Source organism: Sorex fumeus, unplaced genomic scaffold, assembly GCF_029834395.1.
Source record: "Sorex fumeus unplaced genomic scaffold, SorFum_2.1 ptg000047l, whole genome shotgun sequence".
NCBI lineage: Eukaryota > Metazoa > Chordata > Mammalia > Eulipotyphla > Soricidae > Sorex > Sorex fumeus.
In genome coordinates, this window is record NW_026606104.1 from 44,073,285 (window position 1) to 44,095,179 (window position 21,895).

Genomic DNA, 21,895 nt, shown 5'->3' on the forward strand with positions numbered 1-21,895 from the left:
GGGGTCCTGGGATGTCATGCTCTTGTTTTGCACCTACCCAGGCGCCTCAAATGCCAATTCGAAGCCCACGAGGCCCAGGCCGGTCCGTCGGTCTCCCTCGCCCCGGCTCCTGGGAGCCTCGAGGCGGGGAGAGAGTCGGGGTGGGCGAGGAGGGCAGAGGTTGCAGCGGGGCCGCAGATGGGCTCCCGGGGCCGCACAGGGGCTCCCGGAGCCGCCGCGGGGTCCGCCGGCCGCGCTCCTCCCCGGACGGGGCGGGACGGGGAAGTCCGGCCCCCGGACCCGCCCGCCCGCTTCCTGCCGCCGAGACCCCGGCCCGGAGGCGGGTTCCAGTGTCCCGGCGAGAGGCCGGCGGGCCATGCCCTGCCCGCCCCGCGCCGCGCTCCTCTGGGACTTGATTCTGGGCGGCCTGGGCACCGCCGCCTTCCTGGTGGACCTGGGCGCGGACCTGTGGGCCGCCAGCCGGTATGTGCTCAGCGGCAGCTACGTGTGCGCCGCGCTGGTGCTGGCGCTCTCGGGCCTGGCGTCGGGGACGCTGCAGCTCTTCAGCTGGGTGTGGCTGCGCGCCGACCCCGCCGGCCTGCACGTGTGGCAGCCCCCGCGCGCCGGCCTGGCGCTGCTGCACCTGCTGCAGCTCGGGTACCTGTACAGGTGAGCGCCCGTCCGCGGGAGGAGGGGGCGGGCACCCCGGGAGCAAAGCGCCCCGGCGGGCGTCGCCCCCTTCCGGGGAGTCCCAGCCCCGCGGGGAGAGGAAACGCCAGGCCCCCTACCCCAGCCCTCCCAGCTCACCTCCCCCCACCCCCCACCTCCTGACCCAGAGAAGGGGACGCATCAGGACGTCAGCGCAGAGCCTTTCCGGGATTCAGTTTCGGCTTTACCTTTTTTTTTTTTTGGCCACACCCGCCTGTGCTCCTGGCTTACTCCTGGCTCTGCACTCGGGTCACTCCTGGCGGGGCTTGGAGGATCATATGGGGTGGCCGGGGTTGAACCCAGGTCTATCACGTGCAAGGCAAGCACCCTACCCACTGTACAATCTCTTCGGTTCCACTTTTCCATCTCATTACCATCTCTCTCTCAGGCCTCCCTTCTGTGCCTCATTTTTCCTCCATGAAAAGGAGCGTCGGAGTGGCCGCGGGTAGTTCTGAGGTCGGGAGTGCCGGTCTGCATGCCTGAGGCCCTAGGTTTAGTCCCCAAGAGCACAGTGGATCTGAGCACTGTTGGGCAGAGCAAAGACTGGGTGTGATTGGGGAATGAGTATTGGCTGAGGGGCCCCAGCCCCAGCCCTGCTGCAGAGACAAACCCCTCCTCAACCAAGGAAGGACGTCATTGCAGAGGAGAGGTGCAGGGAGGCATTGAGGGGCAGGGGATAAGCTCCTGGCCCTGTTTGAGCACATAGGGGAACTGTCTCTTCACAGGGGCCAGGCCTTGGGCAAGTGGCCGGACCCCTCCAAGGGTCAGTTTCCTCATTGTCCTGGGGCATCACCAGCGGCCTGCTTCAGTTGGGAAAAGAGTGAATTGAGACCAAGACTGGCCTGTTTCCCTGGTGCTTGGTGAGCACAGAACTGGCTTTGTAGTGCCCAGGGCCCAGAGGTTGTAAGCAGCCGGACTCCAGAAGAACTTAATCCCTCCATGCGGAGTGCCTCTGAGTTCTTTCCCACTGTATTGGCCCCACTCCCGTCTCCACACCCACAGACTGAGCACCCGGGCAGAGATGGAACAGGCCTGGTCTTAGAAAACCCCAGAGGCGCATGGAAAGATGGTGGAACCACGGTCCAGCATCATCTGTGCCGGAATCTGATGTGCTGTGGGCTGGCCAGAGCCCAATCCATTCTTGCTTGAATTCATCTGTATATTCTCTTCAGATCTCGTCCCGGGAGGGGGACAATGCCCAGGTTTCACCACCCAGCATGCACCTCTTTCTGCAGAAGTCAGACAGCTTCGCTTGTTTTAGGGATCAGGGCATTGCTGGCCTGGGGCTGGAGCCCAGTGTAGCCCGCTTGTCTTGCATGCGGAGGCCCTGGGTTCCTTCCACGGTACTTCAAAGAAGAAAAGAAAATGGAGGGCCGGAGAGATAGTACAGTGGGTAAGGAGCATCGCCAGGAGTGGTTCCTGAGTGCAGAGTCAGGAGTAAGCCCTGAGCATCACCAGGTGTGGCCCCAAAACAAAAAAAAGAAAAGAAAATGGAGGGCGGAGGTTGTGTGTGGGGGTGTTGGCTCAAAGAATTGGAGCACAGGCTTTGCCCAGCCCTGCATGATCCCCCCAACCAGGATCCCCCCAACCAGAGTATAGAACTGGGAGTAGTCCCTGAGAACCACCAGGCGTCAACAGTGATCAAAGAGGACAAAAAGAAAGTGGGGTCTGTTCCTGCCTATGCCTGGTTTGAGGGGGAGCCAGAGCAGAGGCTTTTTGGGGGTGCCCCTCTGTGTCCTTACCAAGGGTATCGGGGCAGTGATGTCAGCATCTACAACATGATCTGCGCGAGTGGGCTCCCCCCAGCTGCCTGCCAAGATGAGTTTCCAGAGGGCACCTTGGTACTTGATGTATCCTGCCTCATGCCATGACCCTGGGCCTGTCCCTGCAGTCTCAGGGCTCGGGGTCCCCACACCCAGGCCAGGCTCTGGCCCTTGCTCCCTGGACTCTTGCAGCAGGCTCTGAACTGGCTTCCTCTTCCTGCTCTCTGCAGCCTCCTTCCTCTCACAGCTGGGACCTAGTTTGTTGCCCTCTGGCAACCTGTTGACTTCCTCACAGGATCATAAGGAATAAAGTTCCCCCTTAAGCACTTTCAAACTGCTTTGAAGTCAAAGTCTGATTTCCAGACCAGAGGAAGAACACAGGGGTTAAGACACTTGCCTTGCACACAGCCTCATTCCTCCCTCCCGCACCATATTCGTTCCTTTCAGTACAGAGCTAGCCCCTGAGTAATGCTGGGTGTGGACCAACCACACACACATATCACACATATACACACATGCTGGGTGTGGACCAGCCACACACACACACACACACACACACACACACACACACACACACACATTTCACTGCTTATTAGCCCTTTGGGCTTCTTTCTCCTGTAAAAGGGGGTCATAAGGAGTAAATGGGACAAGGTTTATGGTGAGTTTAGGATAGCGCTGGCCTTTAGGAGCAATGGTTGTTAATAGCTTTTTTGTTAGCTTCTGGGTTACATCCAGTGTGCTCAGGGGTTATTCCCCGCTTGGTGTTTGGGAGTCACTGCTGGTTGTTTTCAGGGGACCCGGAGGCATTGCTGGGGATGAACCGACCTCCTGCATGCCACTGCAGGTCAGCCACTGTGGCCCGGTCGGCTCTCCCCAGCCCTGGGAGTTCCTGGTCATTGTAGTTTGACTCCGTTTACAGAGAAACAGATCAGCAAAGTCCTGAAGCTTGCCCAAGACTCTGCAGTGTGTAAGGATGAGAGCTTGGGTTGGAGCCTGTCTCTGCCCACTTGATCGGGAGGGCTCAGGGCTGCCACTGCCCTAACCGACCCCTCGGGCATCTGTGCACAGGTGCCTGCAAGGACTGCGGCAGGGCTTCCTGGTGTGGCGGCAGGAGGTGCCCTCAGACTTTGACTTGGCCTACGCAGACTTCCTGGCGCTGGACATCAGCATGCTGCGGCTCTTTGAGACGTTCCTGGAGACGACGCCACAGCTCACTCTGGTGCTGGCCATCATGCTGAGGAGCGGCCGCGCCGAGAACTTCCAGTGTGAGTGCAGGGCCAGTGATCAGCCCCTCTTTTGGCTGGAAAGGGATGCTGTCACACGTTCAGAAGTCTTTTCTCTCTTTAGAAGAGTGGCTTATGAGAATAGAACACCCTTTTACAAGACAGGCTTGGGTCCAAATTCAAATTCTCACGGAGCCGGAGAGAGGTCAGCTGGCCGAGCACAGGCTTTGTGCACAGGAGGCCTGGCTCCATCTCTGCCACCATGGGCCTCGAGCAGCCCCTGAGCACCATGGCGTGTGGCCGCAAAGGGAAACAAAAATTGGACTCTCTAGCCATGATTTGGACAAAGGACTTAACTGTTCTTGGTGTCAGTTGTCTGTAAAATTGACAAAATAACAACCCTCAGAGAAGAGATCAAAGGATTGAGTAACAAGTCTAGTGCCTGGAGCACAGTACGTTTTAATTGTAATTTTTTTCTATTTTGAGGCTAACGTGAAATGTGCAGGGTCCCTGCCATAGTAACAGTTCATGCTTCGTGCGCTATACCTGTCATACTTCTTAATACTCCTCACACCCCTGAGCGATAGTTCAGTGGGTAAGGTTCTTTTTTTTTGCTTTTTGGGTCACTCCCGGTGATGCTCAGGGGTTACTCCTGGCTCATGCACTCAGGAATTGCTCCTGGCAGTGCCCGGGGGACCATATGGGATGCTGGGAATCGAACCCGGGTCAGCCATGTTGGCTTGTGTGCAAGGCAAACGCCCTACCTGCTGTGTTATCGCTCCAGCCCCCAGTGGGTAAGGTTCTTGCCTAGAACCAGACTGACCTGGGTTTCATGCATATGGTTCCCTTAGCCCCACCAGGAGTGATACCTGAGCACTGCTGGGTTAGGCCAAAAAAGAAAAAAAAACAAACGCCCCCAAACCAGGGCTATAGTCACAAAAATGTTTTTGTTTTTTGCCTGTTTGTGAGCACTGGGTGTGGAGGATAGGAGCTAGGTAGAGAGAGAGAGAGAGAGAGAGAGAGAGAGAGAGAGAGAGAGAGAGAGAGTGTGTGTGTGTGTGTGTGTGTGTGTGTGTGTGTGTTAGATTCCAGCCTGAGAATGGGTCCCCACACATCATAGGGTCCCGGCAAACCTGCTGGTTCAATTATTGGGAAGTGTGCCTGGGAAGTGGCATTCTAGAATATTCAGTGCTGTCTCCATCCCTCCCTGAAAGCCCCAGTGCTGTTAGTCTGGGGCAGGCAGCCCGGGCATTGTGGGCAGGGGAGGGTTCCCACCATGCCCTTGAGGTCTGGCATGGGGTAAGAGTGCCAGACGTTCCCTCTGTACAGTGGGGGAGGGCAGCTATGGCCATAGCCTGTTATCAGCCCATAGGGATTTCCTGTTTCCTTTTCTGAGACTAGGGGAACAGGGGGTCAAAGAGATAGTACAATAAGTATTTGCTCTGCATGCAGCTGATTGGGTTCGATCCCCAGCATTGCACATGGCCCCCCCCAAGCCTGCCAGGAAATGATCCCTGAGCACAGCTGGGTATGGCTACTCCTGCAAAAAAAGGGGGGAGGGGAGATGGCAGAGCGGAACTGGGTGTGCTGATTTTCAGATCAAAGAAAAGCTCAAGTCTCCCAGAAAGGAGGTAGGGGGAAGGTTACAAGGCTCTAGATGATGCTGAGCGCCCCGCATGGGGTGCAGACAAGGAAGGTCCGTGTCAGAGCCCCTGCTCCCAGGACACTCCTGGCAGCCTCTAAGCTGGAAGTGCGGGAGAGATTAGCTGATCCCCAGCTCCCTTCCTGGTCCTGTGAACTCCTTGTCTCCAGCGGATTGTTTTCCCTGCCACAAATTAGGGGTTTTAGGTCATTTGTTTTTAGTGCTTTTAAGTCACACCTGGAGGCTAGTCTCAGTGTTTGGGGTCCTACATGGGCTGCGAGGATCAAACCAGGTTTGTGATATACAAAGCAAGTGCCCTGCACCATCTCTTCAGCCCCCATATAGAGATTCCAGTGTCCAGTTTGGGGAACCTGGGACTTCGGGGAAGCTCCTGGCACACTGACCCCTAGGCTCACCGTATCCTCCTGCCTGCAGGGTTTGGCATCTGCTCGTCCTTCGTGAGCATCTCCTGGGCACTGCTGGACTACCACCGCGCCTTGCGCACCTGCCTGCCTTCCAAGCCCCGCCTGGGGCCGGCTGCCTCCATGCTCTACTTCCTGTGGAACCTGCTGCTGCTGTGGCCCCGAGTCCTGGCCGTGGCCCTTTTCGCGGCTCTCTTCCCCTGCTACGTGGCCCTGCACTTCCTGGGCCTGTGGCTGGTGCTGGTCGGCTGGGTCTGGCTGCAGGGCACGGCCTTCATGCCTGATCATCGCTCCGAGTGGCTGTACCGGGCCACCGTGGCCACCATCCTCTATTTCTCCTGGTTTAACGTGGCAGACGGCCGTACGCGAGGCCGAGCCACCATCCATGGGGCATTCCTACTGAGCGACAGCGTACTCCTGGTGCTCACGTGGGGGACCGAGAGGACCTGGCTGCCCAGCGAGACGCCCCTGCAGACGGTGCTACCGGTGGGCGCGGGCTGTTTCCTGCTGGGCCAGGCCCTGAGGCTGGCCTACTACCGCTGGCTGCATCCCAGCCTCTACTGGGAGCCCGACCAAGTGGACGGGAGCCTGCGGTCCCGCTCCCTCGAGCCACAGCCGCTGCCTCAGAACCGGCGCATGGCCCAGCTGGCGCAGAACTTCTTCCCCCAGGTCATGGGGGAGGCTGCCTTCTTGGAGATCAGAGAGGACAGTGGGATGCTTTGAGGCTGGTGAGATCCTGCCAGGAAGAGAGGGAGGGACACAGTCCCAGGGAGGGAGGATGCAGGAGATAAGCTGATCTAATGCTGCTATGAGTGCTGGAGGCCATTCCTGAGGGTGCCCGCGAACTGTCCTTCAGGCTGGGAGACAGTGAGGCTGGAGACTTTGGAGGAAGAGCCTTTCTCACGCCGCTGTATCACTGCGGTAAAGCACCTCAGGGTTGTGGTTCTTACCTCCCTGGGAACAGCAACTTGGCAGTAGAGCATTTGTCTTGTGCATGTGAGGCCCTGGGTTCATCCCCTGTACCGCAAAGTATGTAACAACCCAGGGGAGGTGCCCACATGCACTCATGCCCCTGTCCTGGGCTCGAAGGTCCCAGGACTCCAGGATGTGGAATTCTTTGTCCCCTGCCCCCACTTGTCATGCAGTTTATTGAGAGGACATCTGCTATGACAGGACCATCACGCAGTGGCACTTGGCTGCCTCTGGGGCCTTTGCTCGCTGCTCCTAACTGTTGCCTGCCAGTTCCAGAACCGTAGGGAGCTGACTCAGGCGGCCCCCACTCAGGGATGCAACCAAGGCCCTAGTGAAATTGGGTGCCGGGCCAGGACTCAGGCTGCTGTTTCCTGTGCTTTAGGCTGTGATTTCTACCTCAGTCCAAGTGAGCGGAAGGGGGTCTGTGCCTGTGTGTCTCCACCAAGTGTTTTTGTTTAACAGTATTATTAGGTTATTATTAAAACCTCATGAAGCTTTCCAAACGAGTTAATTTTATTATGGGGGGGACACACCAGCAATGTGGGGGAGTGACTATTTCCTTTGTGTGGGGAGGTTGGGCCACACTAAGTGGAGCAAAGCATGCACTCATCTTGGTGAGATAGTTCTCTGGCCTAATGTGAAGGAGTCTATTGCCTGTTTTTACGAGGATTTTTATGTCTTTTGCACTTAACTTTTTATAGGAGGCCATTTAGTGTTCCTGGAAGAGCTGGTTATAGTAAACAAAGGCCAACAGCTATTTGAGGATATTCTCATCACTCCCTTAAAACTGAGTTATAGGGGCTGGAGTGATAGCACAGCAGGTAGGGCATTTGCCTTGCATGCAGCCGACCTGGGTTCAATTCCTAGCATCCCATATGGTCCCCCAGCACTGCCAGTAGTAGTTCTGAGTTAAGAGCCAGGAGTAACCCCTGTGCATTGCTGGGTGTGACCCAAAAAGAAAAAAAAAGCTATAGCCTTGCAGATTAGACAATTCTTATTTGGATGTTCTTTTCATTTAGTATTTTGTTTTTTTTGGGTCACATCTGGTGATGCTCAGGGCCTCACCTCAGGGGCTACTCCTGGCTCTGCACCCAGGAATTACTCCTGGTGGTACATGGGGGGGGCATATAGGATGCTGGGGATCAAATCCAGGTCAGCCAGAGGCAAGGCAAATGCCCTATCCACTGTACTGTTGCTCTGGCGCCTTAAGTATTTTAAATATATTCTAGTCTTTTTTTTTTTTTAATTTTAGGTCCACACCTGGTGGTGCTCAGGGATCACTCCTGGTGGGCTTGGGAGACCATATAGGGTGCTGGGGATCAAACCTGGGTTAGCTGCATGCAAGGCAGATTCCCTACCACTATACTCTCTTGGGCCCTCCGTTCTCATCTTGCTTAGACTTTTGAGAAATCTGACTCCCTTTGGCTATATCCAGTGGTGCTCAGAAGTAACTCCTGGTGGTGCTTGGAGGACCATATGTTGTGTTGGAGATCAAACCCAGGTCAGCCACATGCAAGGCAAGTGCCCTGCTCACGTACTATCGCTCCAGCCCAGTTTTATTGTTTTTGGGCCAAACATGGCAGTGTTCAGGGCTTCCTTCTGGCTCTGCTCAGGGATCACTCCTGGTGGGGCTTGGGGGACCATATGGAGTGCCAGGGATTGAACTTAGGTCAGCTATGTGCAAGACAAGTGTCTTATCTGCTATACTATCTCTCTGGGTCTCCCAAAGGGTACCAGTTTTATTTTTTGGTTTTGGGGCCTTATCCATAGATGTTTGGTGCTGGGGGACTTTATGGAGCCTGGCATAAGCTCCATAAAGGATCAAATCCATGCTCTTACAGGCCGAGCATAAATACCAGCCCTATAAGCTATGGGAATACAGATGAAAATCACATAAATGGAGGGGGAGGGAAGGGGGGGCATAGTGTGAGACTAGCAGCCCAACTGGTATGACGGGGGGAAGGTAAAAAAGTGGGCCATGATTGGGAAAAGGTTAAAAACAAATTCTTCTGGGGAAACAAGTGTCTAGATTGATTTGGCTAAGCACTCATCTCTGCTCTCTAGAAGAAACAGTCAAATCATGGTAGTATGTAATTGGGGTAGCATCTGGGGCTCTCACATGCAAAATGTGCTCCAGCCCCTTGAGTCTCTCAGTCCTATTTGCTTCTTTTCTATGCTATAAAGTTCAGATAATTAAGAATTTAAAAATGAGTGACATTACTTGCAATTAGAAATTTTCTTTGAAGATTCTCACCAAGGGCAAGAGATAAAGTACATGGGTTAAGGCACTTGCTTTATGTGTGGGTAACACTGGTTTGATCCCTGGCACTGCTTATGGTCCTCTGAGTGCTGCCGGGGGTGACCCTTCAGCAGAGATCCAGGAACAGCCCCTAAGTACTGGTGTGTGTGGTCCCCAAACAACAAAAAAAGGCCAAGCTATATCTTTCGGTCTTACATGTTTGGTACCTGAAAGCTCAAGCCCAAATTTAATCTCTAGGAAGACAGAGGAAAGGAGGAACTATTCTCCTGGCCACTGAGGCAGTTAATCCAAATCTGAAGACAGATGAGAAAAGTTAGCTAATATAAAATGAAATCAAGTCAAACAAAGTTTGATACCAGTTTGTTACTTTTATTGCTTTTGCACTATAAGTTCAGCACAGCAAGGTATTGATGTTAATTTCAGCACATTTGACAGCAAATGAACTCTTAATTCCAGTTCTAAGCTTTGAAAAGCATGATTTTAGAAACAAAATACTTTCCCTTGCAAATTATTTAAAAATATCACTTTCCCAAGTACATTTACTTATACCAAATGGTTTATTTTTGCCTTTTTTGGTGAAATGAATGGCTCAGTATTGGAAGGGGTGTCTTTTGAATGAGTGCTAGAAGCCCAACTTGGAAACCTGCTCAGCGGGGGCCCCTGGGTTGGTCCTATTCAGAAAAGACGCAGGAGCAAACTGTATAGAAAATAAAAACTTTATTTTTCAAGTTTATAAGATAGTTCCCATTACATATAACATTATGGTCAAGGACTCTACAGCCATGAATGCCCGCAGTCACATAAATAGATCCAGTCCCACCAATGCCTTCCTGCTACACTGGAGACGCCTGGAGTCGGGTTCGTGTTAGGAGCGGATGTTGCCGTAGGAGCTCGCTTCTCAGTGCACAGGGCTGGGCGAAGGAGCCTTGCATGCCAGAACTTTCTAACTCACGGGGAAGAGGGGACAAAAGGCCTGCTGATGAACAGGAGAGAGCTAGATCTTTTCATGGTTAAAAAAGAATTGCAGAATGCAGATTTGGCTTCCACCCATGGTAAGAAACCAGGGAAGTGTGAACTTTTGGATGAACAGGGAAACTGGGGGTGTGAGAAACGGAAGCAAGTGGAAGGAGACCCTCACTGCCCTCTGCAGGTATCTGGAGAGGCTGCCCTCCTGCGCTCCCTACCTGCTTGTGCTCTCCCGGGAAGGAGAATGGGACTCAGCACCTCTGACACCCACTCTAGGCAGTAACATCTACAATTTCCGTGTGCAGTGGCTGGAGCCGGCCAGTCCGATTCTACTTGGAGCTTTAAAACCGCCATTTGTGTCAGCGGTCAAGGAGCTGCAGCCTAAATGCCTCCGGACACTAGTGCTTTTGCCCCCAACTTGCCAAGCAGAAGACGGGAATGTCCCGAACCCAGTCCAAGGCCCAACAGGCACCTAGGCAGGCACCCGGTCTCCTGGAAACCCCTGGCAGCCCAGCGATGCCGGACAGGGTGATACTAAGGCACAGTCAGTTTTACATTCTTAAGTCAAGCCACCTCTTAAACCCGGGGCACACCCAACAACGTCACACCCTGTCCCCTGCAGAATGTGAGGACACAGCCTATGGACCCTGCAGGGAATGATTCCACAGGGAAAGAGGAAAGGCTTCCCCCTGGCAACGGACCCACAACAGTTCCCAAGAGCGCTGGCGTGGGGGGAGAGGAGAGCTCTGTGTTCCTGGTTCAGGTTCATCTTGGCAGTGGGTGTCAGGGCAGCTCTGGCTCTAGCCGGCCCCTCCCTGAGGAGGGTGGCACAGCCAGCAGGGCCGAGACTGCCCTGCGCGGAGCATTCTCACCTCGTGGCTCACTTCACGTTCCTTCACGAAGGCCCGCACTGGGCAGTAGGGGCAGGAGGAGGTGGCCATCCAAAGGAGTCCCGGCTCCCGTGCTAGGAATAAAAAGCTTTTCCCGAAGGGCAGGCAGAGGGAACTGTCTGTGTGATGGAGGCACCAATCCACAGCCCTGCCAGCCCGAAGCCGAGCACCAAACCAATAGGCTGCCTAAGTCCAGGGCGAGAAACAGCCTGCTGGGCTGGAAGGGCCTTCCTAGCCTTCTAGAAGGTAAAGCCATCCTGGGGCAGCCTGCTGAGCACTGCTCAGGGAAGCCCGGCCCCAGCCTCTGCGAACAAGTCCAACGAGGCAGCTAATGAGTCCTGACTCGGGGCCCTCCAGAACCCGGTCCACCGTCAGGCAGCCCTGGGTGGAAGCAACATGGACACCTGGCTGGCCCGGGACTGGACTGGTCTGTTCCTTCTGCTGCCCCATCTCCAGAAACGGAAATGCAGAATCGTTAGAAACAAGCCACTGTAGGTGGGGGCCAAGGACGCCTCCTCTGGGCACCTACTATCATCCCATGCCTCTGTGCAGCTCCGGGACGTTCCCTTGGCTGGGCAGACGCCCTGTTGGCTGGAACGGGTGGGGAAGCCACAAACAGCTGGGGTGGGGGCTGGGTCTGGTGCCCAGCACTAACATGGGGCTGAGAGATGTTCCTGCATTTGGCCAAAAATGAATTTTCAGGCATCGAGTAGGGAGTCCAGCTCCCTCATTTAATCCAGGAAGATGTTTCTTCCTTCCACTTTTCCACTTTAGAACGAGAGCAAGGGAGACCCTGAGGGGTCCGTGCACACACTTTGTACACTGGACACCTGGGCATTGCACGATCCCTGAGCACCACAGGGAGCAGCCCCTGAGCACTGCTGGGTGTGTCCCCAAAACTAAAACCAAAAAAACAAAAAACAAAACCAACCCAGAATAGCATGAGAGCAATCTGCTTTTGCTTCAGGCAAAGACCGGGCTGAGTCAATGTTCAGAATACCTTTTCTGAGACCTCACGGACCTCCACGGAAGTCGAATGCATTGGTGTTTAAACAGCTATGAGTCTGGGATTAGACATGATTAAACTTCTTGCGTCCAAAGTCCAGGGACGGGCTTGCACTGCAGGGCGGGTGGGGATATGTGAGCGGCAAAGGCCGTCGAACGGGCAAGGGGGGAACACTGATGCCTCAGAAGGGAAGAGAAGGCTATGGGGCGGGGGATGCCTACTGGGGAAAGGTGCTTCTCGGAAGGAGGGAAAAATAACATCTTCCTGTTTCAAGAGCCAAAGAAGCCTTGGTCCCTTTGCAGCTTGGAGTATGCCTCCTCGGACAGTCTGTGAAGAAAAGAGCCCAGAGAAGGGGCCCCTTGGGTTGTGCCATTTGTTAAAGGGGGGAAAAGGGGTTCAAAAGGGGACTAAGGCTTTCAGGATGGGAAATACCAAAGTGTAAGGTGAACCAGTGTCCAGTGCCCCACAGTCCAGTGAACCAGGAGATGGAGGAACAGGAAACCATCCCAGAGGTGCCGCTGTCAGAGGTATTTTAGATGTTTCAGTGACCGTTTCTCCAGGGAACTTTACACACCCCCTTCTTGCCAAGAAAAAGAAAGGGAGAAAAACCTGCTTCAGAGACCAGACCCTTACCTATAAAAGTAACACATACATTCACTGGGAATATGTCCTAGCGCTAAGGAGGTTCTACAGACTGCAAGAGATGTCCTGCTGCGTGGACCCTTTCCCCGCAGTTAAGAGCAGGTCTCAGTGTGGCCCCGGACCAAGAGAAGCATCTCTGTTCCCAACAATGTCCTTTTCTTTTTCATCATTGTTTTAAAGTATAATACAAAACAAACAAACGAACAAAACCACCCCCCCAAGAATTAAAAGCACGGTGGCTGTGGGAAGTCTGTTCCCTCCGTCCAGCCGTCTCCTGTTCCGGAGGAGGGTGGATGCAGGGCTGCAGCTTCCTCAGCAAAAATAAGCTTCATCCCTTGCAGCTGTTGGTTCTGATTGTGTTCTCGCCGGCATTCCATGGAGAAAGGGGAAGGGGGGGCAGGGGGTGGGGGGAGAGTTCCCAGGCAGTTCCGGTCTCTAGCCCCTTCGAGAGAGAGAAGCTCATGGGGAAGGCTCTTCATTCCAGTTCTTAGAGAAAATCAAGCTCCAAAGCCTGGTGCAGGGATACGAGGTCGCCGTGGTTTGTGATCCTCCAGAAAGGCATGTTGTGCTGGGGGGGCGAGGGGGACAGCGGGTTAACGCTATTTGATTCTGGGCGCTTCTCTTTCCCCAGAGCCCTTCCTCCACACACTGGGCCATTATTCCTACCCACCACCTAGCGCTGTCCAAAAGGTCAGGTAAACTGCACACAGATGGACTCTGGACATGTCGTGACCTTTAGAGCAGACTTCAGGAGCCATATTACACTTTCTTACAGGTTGTCAATTTCCTCTTTACACTTCAGACTACCTCGTAACTGTCACTGTCCTCCCATTGTTCATGGATTTGCTCGAGCGGGCCCAGTAACACTGTTACCTCATAACTGGCCCAGAACATTTTTTCTTTGCTTCTGGGCCCTACCCGGTGGTCCTCAGGACTATATGCATGCTAAGATCAAATCAGTCACAAGCAAGGCTGATCCCTGAGCACGGACTGAAATTTTTTGAGGAAGATGAGGAGAAGAGAGAACACCTTGAAGGGAAATGCCATTTTGGGGAAAAGTAACCCTCTCTTCTTTTTCTCTCCTCTCTCTCTCCTCCCTCCCGCCCCCACCCCCCTTGTGTATGGGATTGAAGCCAGGGCCTAGAGAAACTGAGCTGTATCTCTAGTCCTGTCCCTTTTTCTTTATGGTGCTGGGGACCAACCCAGGCCTTCATATATGCAAAGGAAGTACCCCTCCCCCCACCCCCTTCTTTTTAACATGGGCCTTTGGAGCTCTCTCTCTGGCCCTAAAATATCTGATGTTTGTAGCACTTTCCTAATTGCTTGATGCTCTCCCATGTAAGATACTCTTTTTTTTTTGGTGGTGGTTTTTTGGGAGCCCAGTGGTGCTCAGGGCTTATTCCCGGTGTGGCCGGGGGGCCATATGTGGTGTGGGGATTGAATCATGGTTGCCTGTGTGCAAGGCAAGTGCTCCACCTGCTGTACTATTGCTTGGGCCCCAAGATACTCTTTACCATGTTACCTGTTTTGCTGCAATTTCTTCATCTCGCCCATCTCCAATCACTACATACGTGACTTTCTTTCCAAACCGGGAAACAATTCTCTCAAAGCAGCTCTCCTTACCTAATGAGAAAAAAAAAATTCCCTATTAGGATATTCCTCCCTATCTTAATTTCAAAACCAACGGAAAGGGTTTTGCTGACTTCATCCTTCTGTGAATCTAAATAAAATTAATGGCAGCCCATGTGCTTTGCTGGGTGAGAAATAGGGTCAGTAGCTAAAGATTCAGCACTTGAAAGCTCTAGGGCCCCTAAGCACTCTTTGGGAATCCCAAAGCTACCTGTGCCAGAACAAAATGCTTTCTAAATTTATTTGTTTCTAGTCCACACTTGGCAGTGCTTGGTTCTTATGGCCAGGGTTCCTGCATGCAAAGCTGCCTTTGAGCTCTCTTCAGCCCTTAGTCTTTTCTTTGGTGGGGGGGGGGGGGGGCACATCTAGTAGTGCTGAGGGCTTACTCCTGGTTCTGCACTCAGGGATCGAACCCAGGTCAGCTACATGCAACGCAAATGTGCTACTCGTTGTACTGTCTCTCTGGCCCACCCCTACACTTTACAGCTTACAAAGTTGCCTTCAAGTTACTTTACATTTTATTCTCAAAATAATGCGGTTCCTTATTTTACAGATAAAATAGGACCCAAAAGACCAATAACTGATCCCAGATCACAAATGAGTTATAGGTAGATTTTGGGATCATGAATCCAGGCTAGGCTGTGACCGGACATGATAAAGGATGATTTTTTGTTTTAGGGGACACTCTTTTTTTTTTTTTTTTAAATAAATCACATCCAGTGATATTCAGGGCTTATTCCTGGCTTGTGCTCAGGGATCACTACTGGTGTGCTCGGGGGTCATATAATGTGTGGGCGATCGAACCAGGGCTGCCGTGTGCAAGGCTCTATTCGTGTACTATTGCTCTGACCCTGAGGGGATACTTTTTAAAGAACTGTTTAATGTTCTGTAATTATTACTAATTAACATGATTAAGGTTGAAGCGATAGCACAGCAGCAGGGTGTTTGCCTTGCGCACAGCTGGCCTGGCCGAGCTGGGTTTGATTCCTCCGCCCCTCTCGAGAGCCTGGCAAGCTACCGAGAGTATCTCGCCCGCATGGCAAAGCCTGGCAAGCTACTCGCGATGTATTCAATATGCCAAACACAGTAACAAAAAGTCTCACGATGGAGACGTTACTGGGCCCGTTCGAGCAAATTGATGAACAACGGGAGGAATGGACCGTTGTTACAATTAATTAACAATTCTGGGTCCGAGAGAGTACAGCTCGTATGGCACTTGTATTGCATACAGCTGACCTGGGTTCGATCGTTGGCACAACATACAGTTCCCTAGCACCTCCAAGAGTGGTCCCTGAACACAGAACTAGGAGTAATCCCTGAAAAGTGACAGGAATAACCCAGCCCCTTCCCCCAATAGCTATAATTCCTCAAAAAAAAAAAAAGAGACGGCACTGAAGAATCCATGGAGAAACCACTCCGTTGAGTCCACGCTGTGTGTGCTGGAGGTCTGAGTTAGATCGCCCTTCACTCATGGGTTTCCTGGGCACCACTAGGAGTGACCCCAAGCAATGAGCTGGGAGTACTTCAGTGCCCACAGTCTACTGGCAAGGGCCAGGCAATGGCTCAGGGTCACAGTTTGCTCCAGCCAGGGGCACACACTTCCTATAAACCCAAACACAAACCCATGCACTGTAGCCTCTGCTACAGTGTTTTATAGTGTATGAAAGGCAACTGGAAGAGTAAGGCCTTTACTTCAATATTGGAAAACATAATTCCCCTTCCTGTCTTCATTTTCTGGACATAGTCTGAGTCAGAGACTGTGCTGTCTTTCAGGACGTGAGAAACTCAGAGAACCAATTCGAAGGCCAGCATTGGCCACACTAGGAATTTCTCCCCGATCATACTTTCTTTTTTTTTTGGGGGGGGGGGTCACAGCCAACGATGCACAGAGGTTACTCCTGGCTCTGCACTCAGGAATTACCCCTGGCGGTGCTCAGGGGACCAAATGGGATGCTGGGAATCGAACCCAGGTTGGCTGCGTGCAAGGCAAATGCCCTACCTGCTGTGCTATTGCTCCAGCCCCCTCCCCTACCATACTTTGTAATTGCAACTGAGACACTGTATCACTAAAACTGACCCTGGGCAATGGGTGACAAAAATTCACTATGGGTGGTTCTGAGAAACATATTAGTGCATCAAAATTCAAATACCACATGGCCAATACCTAAAACATGCAAAGATGATAATGTCCCGGAAAGAGTATTTTATTTGCATAAATCACTGTCACTGTCCTCCCGTTGTTCATCGATTTGTTTGAGCGGGCCCAGTAACTTCTCCACTGTGACAATTGTCACACTCAGAGAACCCAGGCTCAATCCCCAGTACTGCACATGGTGTTCTAAGCACCAAATCCCTATACTCTCTCCAGCACTTGACTGCCACCTGCTGCTAAATTCTTGTAATAAAAAAGAAACACACAGGTCTAAGGAGAATATACTCTGAGCAGAACTCAAAGCTCAGACACTCTCTGTGGCATAACAAAACAACTTTCTGTCATCCCAAACCTAAGTGGTGCCTCCTGGGAAGTGGCCCACTGGGGTCGGGCATAGTCGCACTTTGTCTCTTTCACTGCCAGCACCTCACAGATGCATTGCCATAAGCCTTGCATTCGGATCAGGCTTTCCATCAGTGTTGCCGAGTAAATGCTTATTAATCTCACAATAGGCACCATTAATCACACAATAAAACTGTAATGGATGACGAAAGTTTATATCTTAAGGTCCAATTCAAACATTAAATGTATTCTTTTTGCTAAGTGTTGAAGAACTTTCATGTCTAATTCTATTAGCATTAACATATTCTTACAACCTAATACAAACTCTGCCAGATCCACAGTAGGGGCTGGAGAGATAGCAGAGCGGGCAGGGTGCTTACCTTTGCACCTGGCTAACCCGGGTTTGATCCCCAGCATCCCATATATTCACCTGAGCACCTCCAGGAGTAATTCCTGGGTGCAGACGAGTAAACCCCGAGTATTGCCGGGTGTGGCACCAAACCAAAAAACCCCAACAATAATCCTCCCCCCCGCAAACAACCCCCAACAATAACAACACAATCTCTTTCTCTCTCTCTCAAAAATTATTTTAGATTGTTTCCCTAAGACCCAAGAAAGAGAATGTCTTAAAAGTGGAGAACAAGCACCATGTGGGGACGTTTTCCTTGTCCTGGCATGCAAAGATCAAAGACAAGATATATTTTGAGGAATGTCTTCTCTAAAAGGATTCAGGGCTTGAGAGAGTTTCAAATAAAGAAGCAGTTACACAGGAAAATGATTCTAAAACAGTTGGGAAGCCTTCCACTTCACATTCTCAAGACAATTCTGGAGGTGAGCCTTCCTGTCTGGCAGGAGGACGACCAGCCAGCTCACCAACTGTCTAGCTTCGGAGCCTGTAACTGCACCGGTGAGCAAAGCTTTGGAGAATGTTGGGTTCCTGGGTTTCCCCCACCAAAAACACTTCTGGGAACTGGGGATGTGGCTCAGTGGTAGGGTGCTCGCCTTCTATATGTGAGGCCCTGGGTTCGACCCCTGATACCACAAAAAACATGTCTGTCATTTTGAGAAATGATTTTGAAAATTCTCGAAGAGTAGACATTATTAAGAGGACCACAATGCTGGAATCGCTGCAGAGAAAGTGAAGAAACATTTCCTCTTCTTGCTCCTATTACACAGCTCTGTGAAGGAAAGCTTCAGGCCTCCCCCCTCTGTGGTTATCGGGTACCGCCAGGCCTCACCTATTAGCTCTGGAAAAATGAGATCAAGGAAAATAACTAAGTGAGCACACACTGTCAGGAAGCAGAAAACAATTTTCATGAGACTGGTGAGACTTGGTGCCAGGACTCCGTGTCATAGACAGTCTAGGAAATCTGCCTTTCAGGAGTGAATCTGGATGTCTCATGAAATGTAAAGCAAAGCAGTAACTGCAGCAGTAAAATCTGAAAGAGGCTTTAGATATATTTTCTTGCTGTAAATCCCTTGTAAATGAAACAATTCCACTGTACAACAAAGTATGGAGAATAATTAGAAGTATGCCTTTATACCGAACATTAACCTAGCTATGTCAAATCTCAACGCTTTAGAAAGAAAAAAAATCTGAAGAGATATTGCATACTCATATGAAGTTTCTTATGTACCCCTGTCTGATACTGTTGTTTCCCCCCTTTTCTCTCTGAACAGGGACTACGGCAATAATACAGCGGGAGGGCTCTTGCCTTGCATGCCACCCACCCGGGTTTGATCCCCGGCATCAGTATGGTCCCCTGAGTCCCGTCAGGAGTGATCCCTGGGCGCAGAGCCCCAAGTAAGCCTTGAGCACAGCTGGGTGTGGCCCTGAAACCCAAAGCAAACAGAAACAATATGCAGCACTGTGAATGTTTTTTTGATTTTCTTTTGGGGGGAGGCCCTGTGGTAACGGCGACTGCCCAGGGCCCTGTCTATTCCCGGCCACAGTCCCGTCCCCTGTGTGTTCTACTTTACATACTATCACATACTATACACATCTACCTTCAATGTGTTCGCATGTGTGAAGATGTTCAACCAGGTTTTTCAATATACTCCTTATGGGTATATGTAATTTCTTTTCACCCATTTTTTAGTCCCCCTTCCTCTATATTCGCGGCAAGGCTGCAACTAGACCATAAGTTCTCACACATACAAGTTTTGTACCACTGTACACCATATCACATGCCCTGACCCTCACTTTTTTTTTTCTTTAACCCCCCTACCCAAACAAAATCAACAAAACCCAGGGACCACAGCCCACAATGGTGGAGGGGGTGGGGCCAAGACCGTTCTGTGATGCCAGTCCAGCAGAGGGGACTGTGGGTGGAGTCCTCAGGTTTGGGGGAGTGTGAGGGTAATGAGGTGCCACAGATTCAGGCCCTGTGTGGCCTAGCATGAATTTATCCATTTACTTTCTGTTCATGGCTGGAGCGATAGCACAGCGGGTAGGGTGTTTTTGCCTTGCAAGTGGCCAACACGGCCAACATAAGTTCAATTCCTCTGCCCCTCTCGGAGAGCCTGGCAAGCTACAGAGTATCTCGCCCGCACAGCAAAGCCTGGCAAGCGGATGTATTCGATATGCCAAACACAGTAACAACAAAGTCTCACAATGGAGACGTTACTGGGCCTGCTCGAGCAAATCGATGAACAATGGGAGGACAGTGACAGTGACAGTGACGTTCTGTTCACAGACAGGTTCCTTGGCTCTTCCAGTTTTTCTTCTTTTTTAAATTATAAACAAGGCTGCACCCAAAATATCCTTATACAAGTCTCTTGAGGCACATGAAAGGACTCAGGCACAGGGGCAAGCGAACTTATCTTTTAGAGTTTAAACAGGGTCTAGGGAGACGGCTCAGCAGAGACCACACACAGCAGGCATGAGGCCCTGGGTTTGATCCACGGCAAAATCGTGCTTCCAACCAAAGCAACCAACTGAACAAACGAAAGCCAGCTGGTAAAGATCTTGGGCTACTGTGCGAATCTGTTGCAACCATTCACCACTGCTCCTGTACTGTGAGAGCTGCTCTGGGGACAAATGGGCAGAGGGATACGTGTGTCTCAAACTTATGCTCTTCTCCAAAAAGACAGCCTTTATTTGTGTGTGTGTGTGTGTGTGTGTGTGTGTAGAGGGAGGGTAGTTTGGGCCACACACAGCAGTGCTCAGAGGACAATATGGGTTGCTGGGGATCAAACTAGGCCTAGCCACATGCAAGGTAAGTGCCATAACCTCTGCATTAGTCTCTCTATCCCAGGAGGAATATCCATTTTAAATCCCATCTACAGAGAAAGTATTGTCATTTCCTTGACAAAGTCTGGTACAAGGAAGTGGGAAATTACTCTTAATTGATGTTATCAGCGTCGTCTTTGTCATGGCCTGTCGTGTCAATTAAAAAAAAAATTTTCTTTCAGTATGTGTAGAATTAAAAGCTACACACTAAATGACAACCCCCCATATCATTATTATTATTTTCTGTTTTGGGCACTCTGTCGTGGTGCTCGGACCTTGGGGGTTGCTCGCAGTGATGCTCGGTGGACCGTGCAATGCTGGGAACCTATCCTTGGTTTTCTGCATACAAAGCACTATTTCTTCTTTTGAGCTTTCTACAGTTTCTGAACTTAAGATCATAAACACTCAATATTTTCTTCTGAAAACTAAAACTTCACTCTTCAGTTGTTTTTCATCCCAGCACAAAGGAGCACCCAATTCTTGGAGCACATGGGATGGCAGTTAGTATCACGAGGGCCGAGGTCGCTGTTGCTACTCTAGTTCTAGCGCTTGTCAAAGGCTGACAAACGAGTTTCCCTAATCTTTCTGCAGCTAGTGGGTCATTTCTATCAGTATATACACTTAGTATAATTTCTCCTCTCAGCATATTCCTTGACCACTGCCACATTTTTTTTTCTTTTGTGAGTGTGATTTTTCGGGCCATACTCGGCTGTGCTTAGGCCTTACTCAAAGCAATAATATTTCTATACTCATCACAGCATTTCACCATCCCACCAAAAATGCATGAGGGCTCCACTATCTCTACACCCTTCTGTGCTAACACATGCTTTTTCTACTGTTTGTTTTGTCCTGGAGCTACATCCAGAGGTGCTGGTGTCCATGTGGTGCCAAGGATGGAACTTGGGCTTCCTACAATCAAAGTATGTGTTTGAGCCCTTTAAGCTTTTTCATTAAAAAAATATTTTTCCCCATTAAAAAAATTTTTTTAAGTACCCTTAAACATCTTTGATCTATTTGATGAGAGTGATGGGGTGTGTGTGTGTGTGTGTGTGTGTGTGTGTGTGTGTGTGTGCATGCTTATATTCAATTTTTTCTTTGTTTTTTCTTTTGTTTTTGGGTCACACCTGGCGGTGCTCAGGGCTTACTCCTAACTCTTTTCAGGGACCACTCCTAGTGGGCTTGGGGGACCATATGGGGTGCTGGACATCAAACCTGGGTTGGCAAGGTAAACACCCCACCCACTTTCATTGCTCTGGTCCCTACATTCCTATAACCCTACAATGTTTTAATAGCTTAGTACATGATTTTGTTTTGGGGTACCATACTGGCAGTGCTCCAGGGTCATTCCCAGCACTGCATATAGTGCTGAGGACAGAGCCCATGTGCTCAGCCTATTGAGTTCTCTCTTCAGTTCCAGTATTTGATGTTTATAATCTGGTCCTTTCCCCAGCATTCTACAATGCAGTGCTCTTTCTGTGAAAGAGAAAAAAATCTGAGATGAGGCAGATTTTTTTTTTTAAAAGGGGGATATCCACATCTGGTGATACTCAGGGGTTACTCCTGGAGGTGCTCAGGGGACTATATAGGATGTTGGGGATTGAACCTGAGTTGGCATGTGCAAGGTTGCAAGGTGAGCTCCCTACCTGTTCTACTATCACTCTCGCCCCAGAAATAATTTCTAAAGTAATGTGCTCAGACGCTATTAAAAAAAAAACAAAACATAATAAATTTCAAGACCAGGATTTGTATTTTGTTTATGTAATTTTCTGTCTGTGAAACCCTGATCTGGCTATATTAACACTGAAACCAGAACTGCCTTATCAATGATATACATGTATATATAAATGGTATTAATCTTAGATATTATAATTGCTAAGCATTATTTATAATTTAAAACACTATTTTATATCTAGTTATATATCTCAATTAACATTATATGTAAGGCCCTCCCGTTGATCATCGATTTGCTCAAGCGGGCCCAGTAACATCTCCATTGGAGACTTTGTTGTTACTGTGTCTGGCATATCGAATACTCTCGGTAGCTTGCCGGGCTCTCCGAGAGGGGCG

At 50.8% G+C, this 21,895-nt stretch overlaps 2 protein-coding genes across 5 annotated transcripts in view; one reads left to right on the forward strand and one right to left on the reverse strand.

Moving 5' to 3' along the window:
* Window positions 1–308: 308 nt before the first annotated feature.
* XKR8 (XK related 8) lies at window positions 309–6,460 on the forward strand. Its single transcript, XM_056122947.1, has 3 exons — window positions 309–648; window positions 3,519–3,715; window positions 5,751–6,460. Exons 1-3 carry the CDS (start codon window positions 356–358, stop codon window positions 6,458–6,460), a joined length of 1,200 nt encoding a protein of 399 aa, XP_055978922.1. The 5' UTR covers window positions 309–355.
* Window positions 6,461–12,407: 5,947 nt separating this feature from the next.
* The window catches only part of EYA3 (EYA transcriptional coactivator and phosphatase 3), a 97,995-nt gene continuing 88,507 nt past the window's right edge, over window positions 12,408–21,895 (reverse strand). For all 4 annotated transcript variants that reach the window (XM_056123336.1, XM_056123333.1, XM_056123334.1 and 1 more), the window contains 2 exons: window positions 13,996–14,096; window positions 12,408–13,041 (listed from right to left, as the gene is read on the reverse strand). In XM_056123336.1, the coding sequence (XP_055979311.1) occupies window positions 12,961–13,041; window positions 13,996–14,096 (182 nt within the window). In that variant the 3' untranslated portion in view covers window positions 12,408–12,960. The remainder of the gene's footprint in view (window positions 13,042–13,995; window positions 14,097–21,895) is intronic.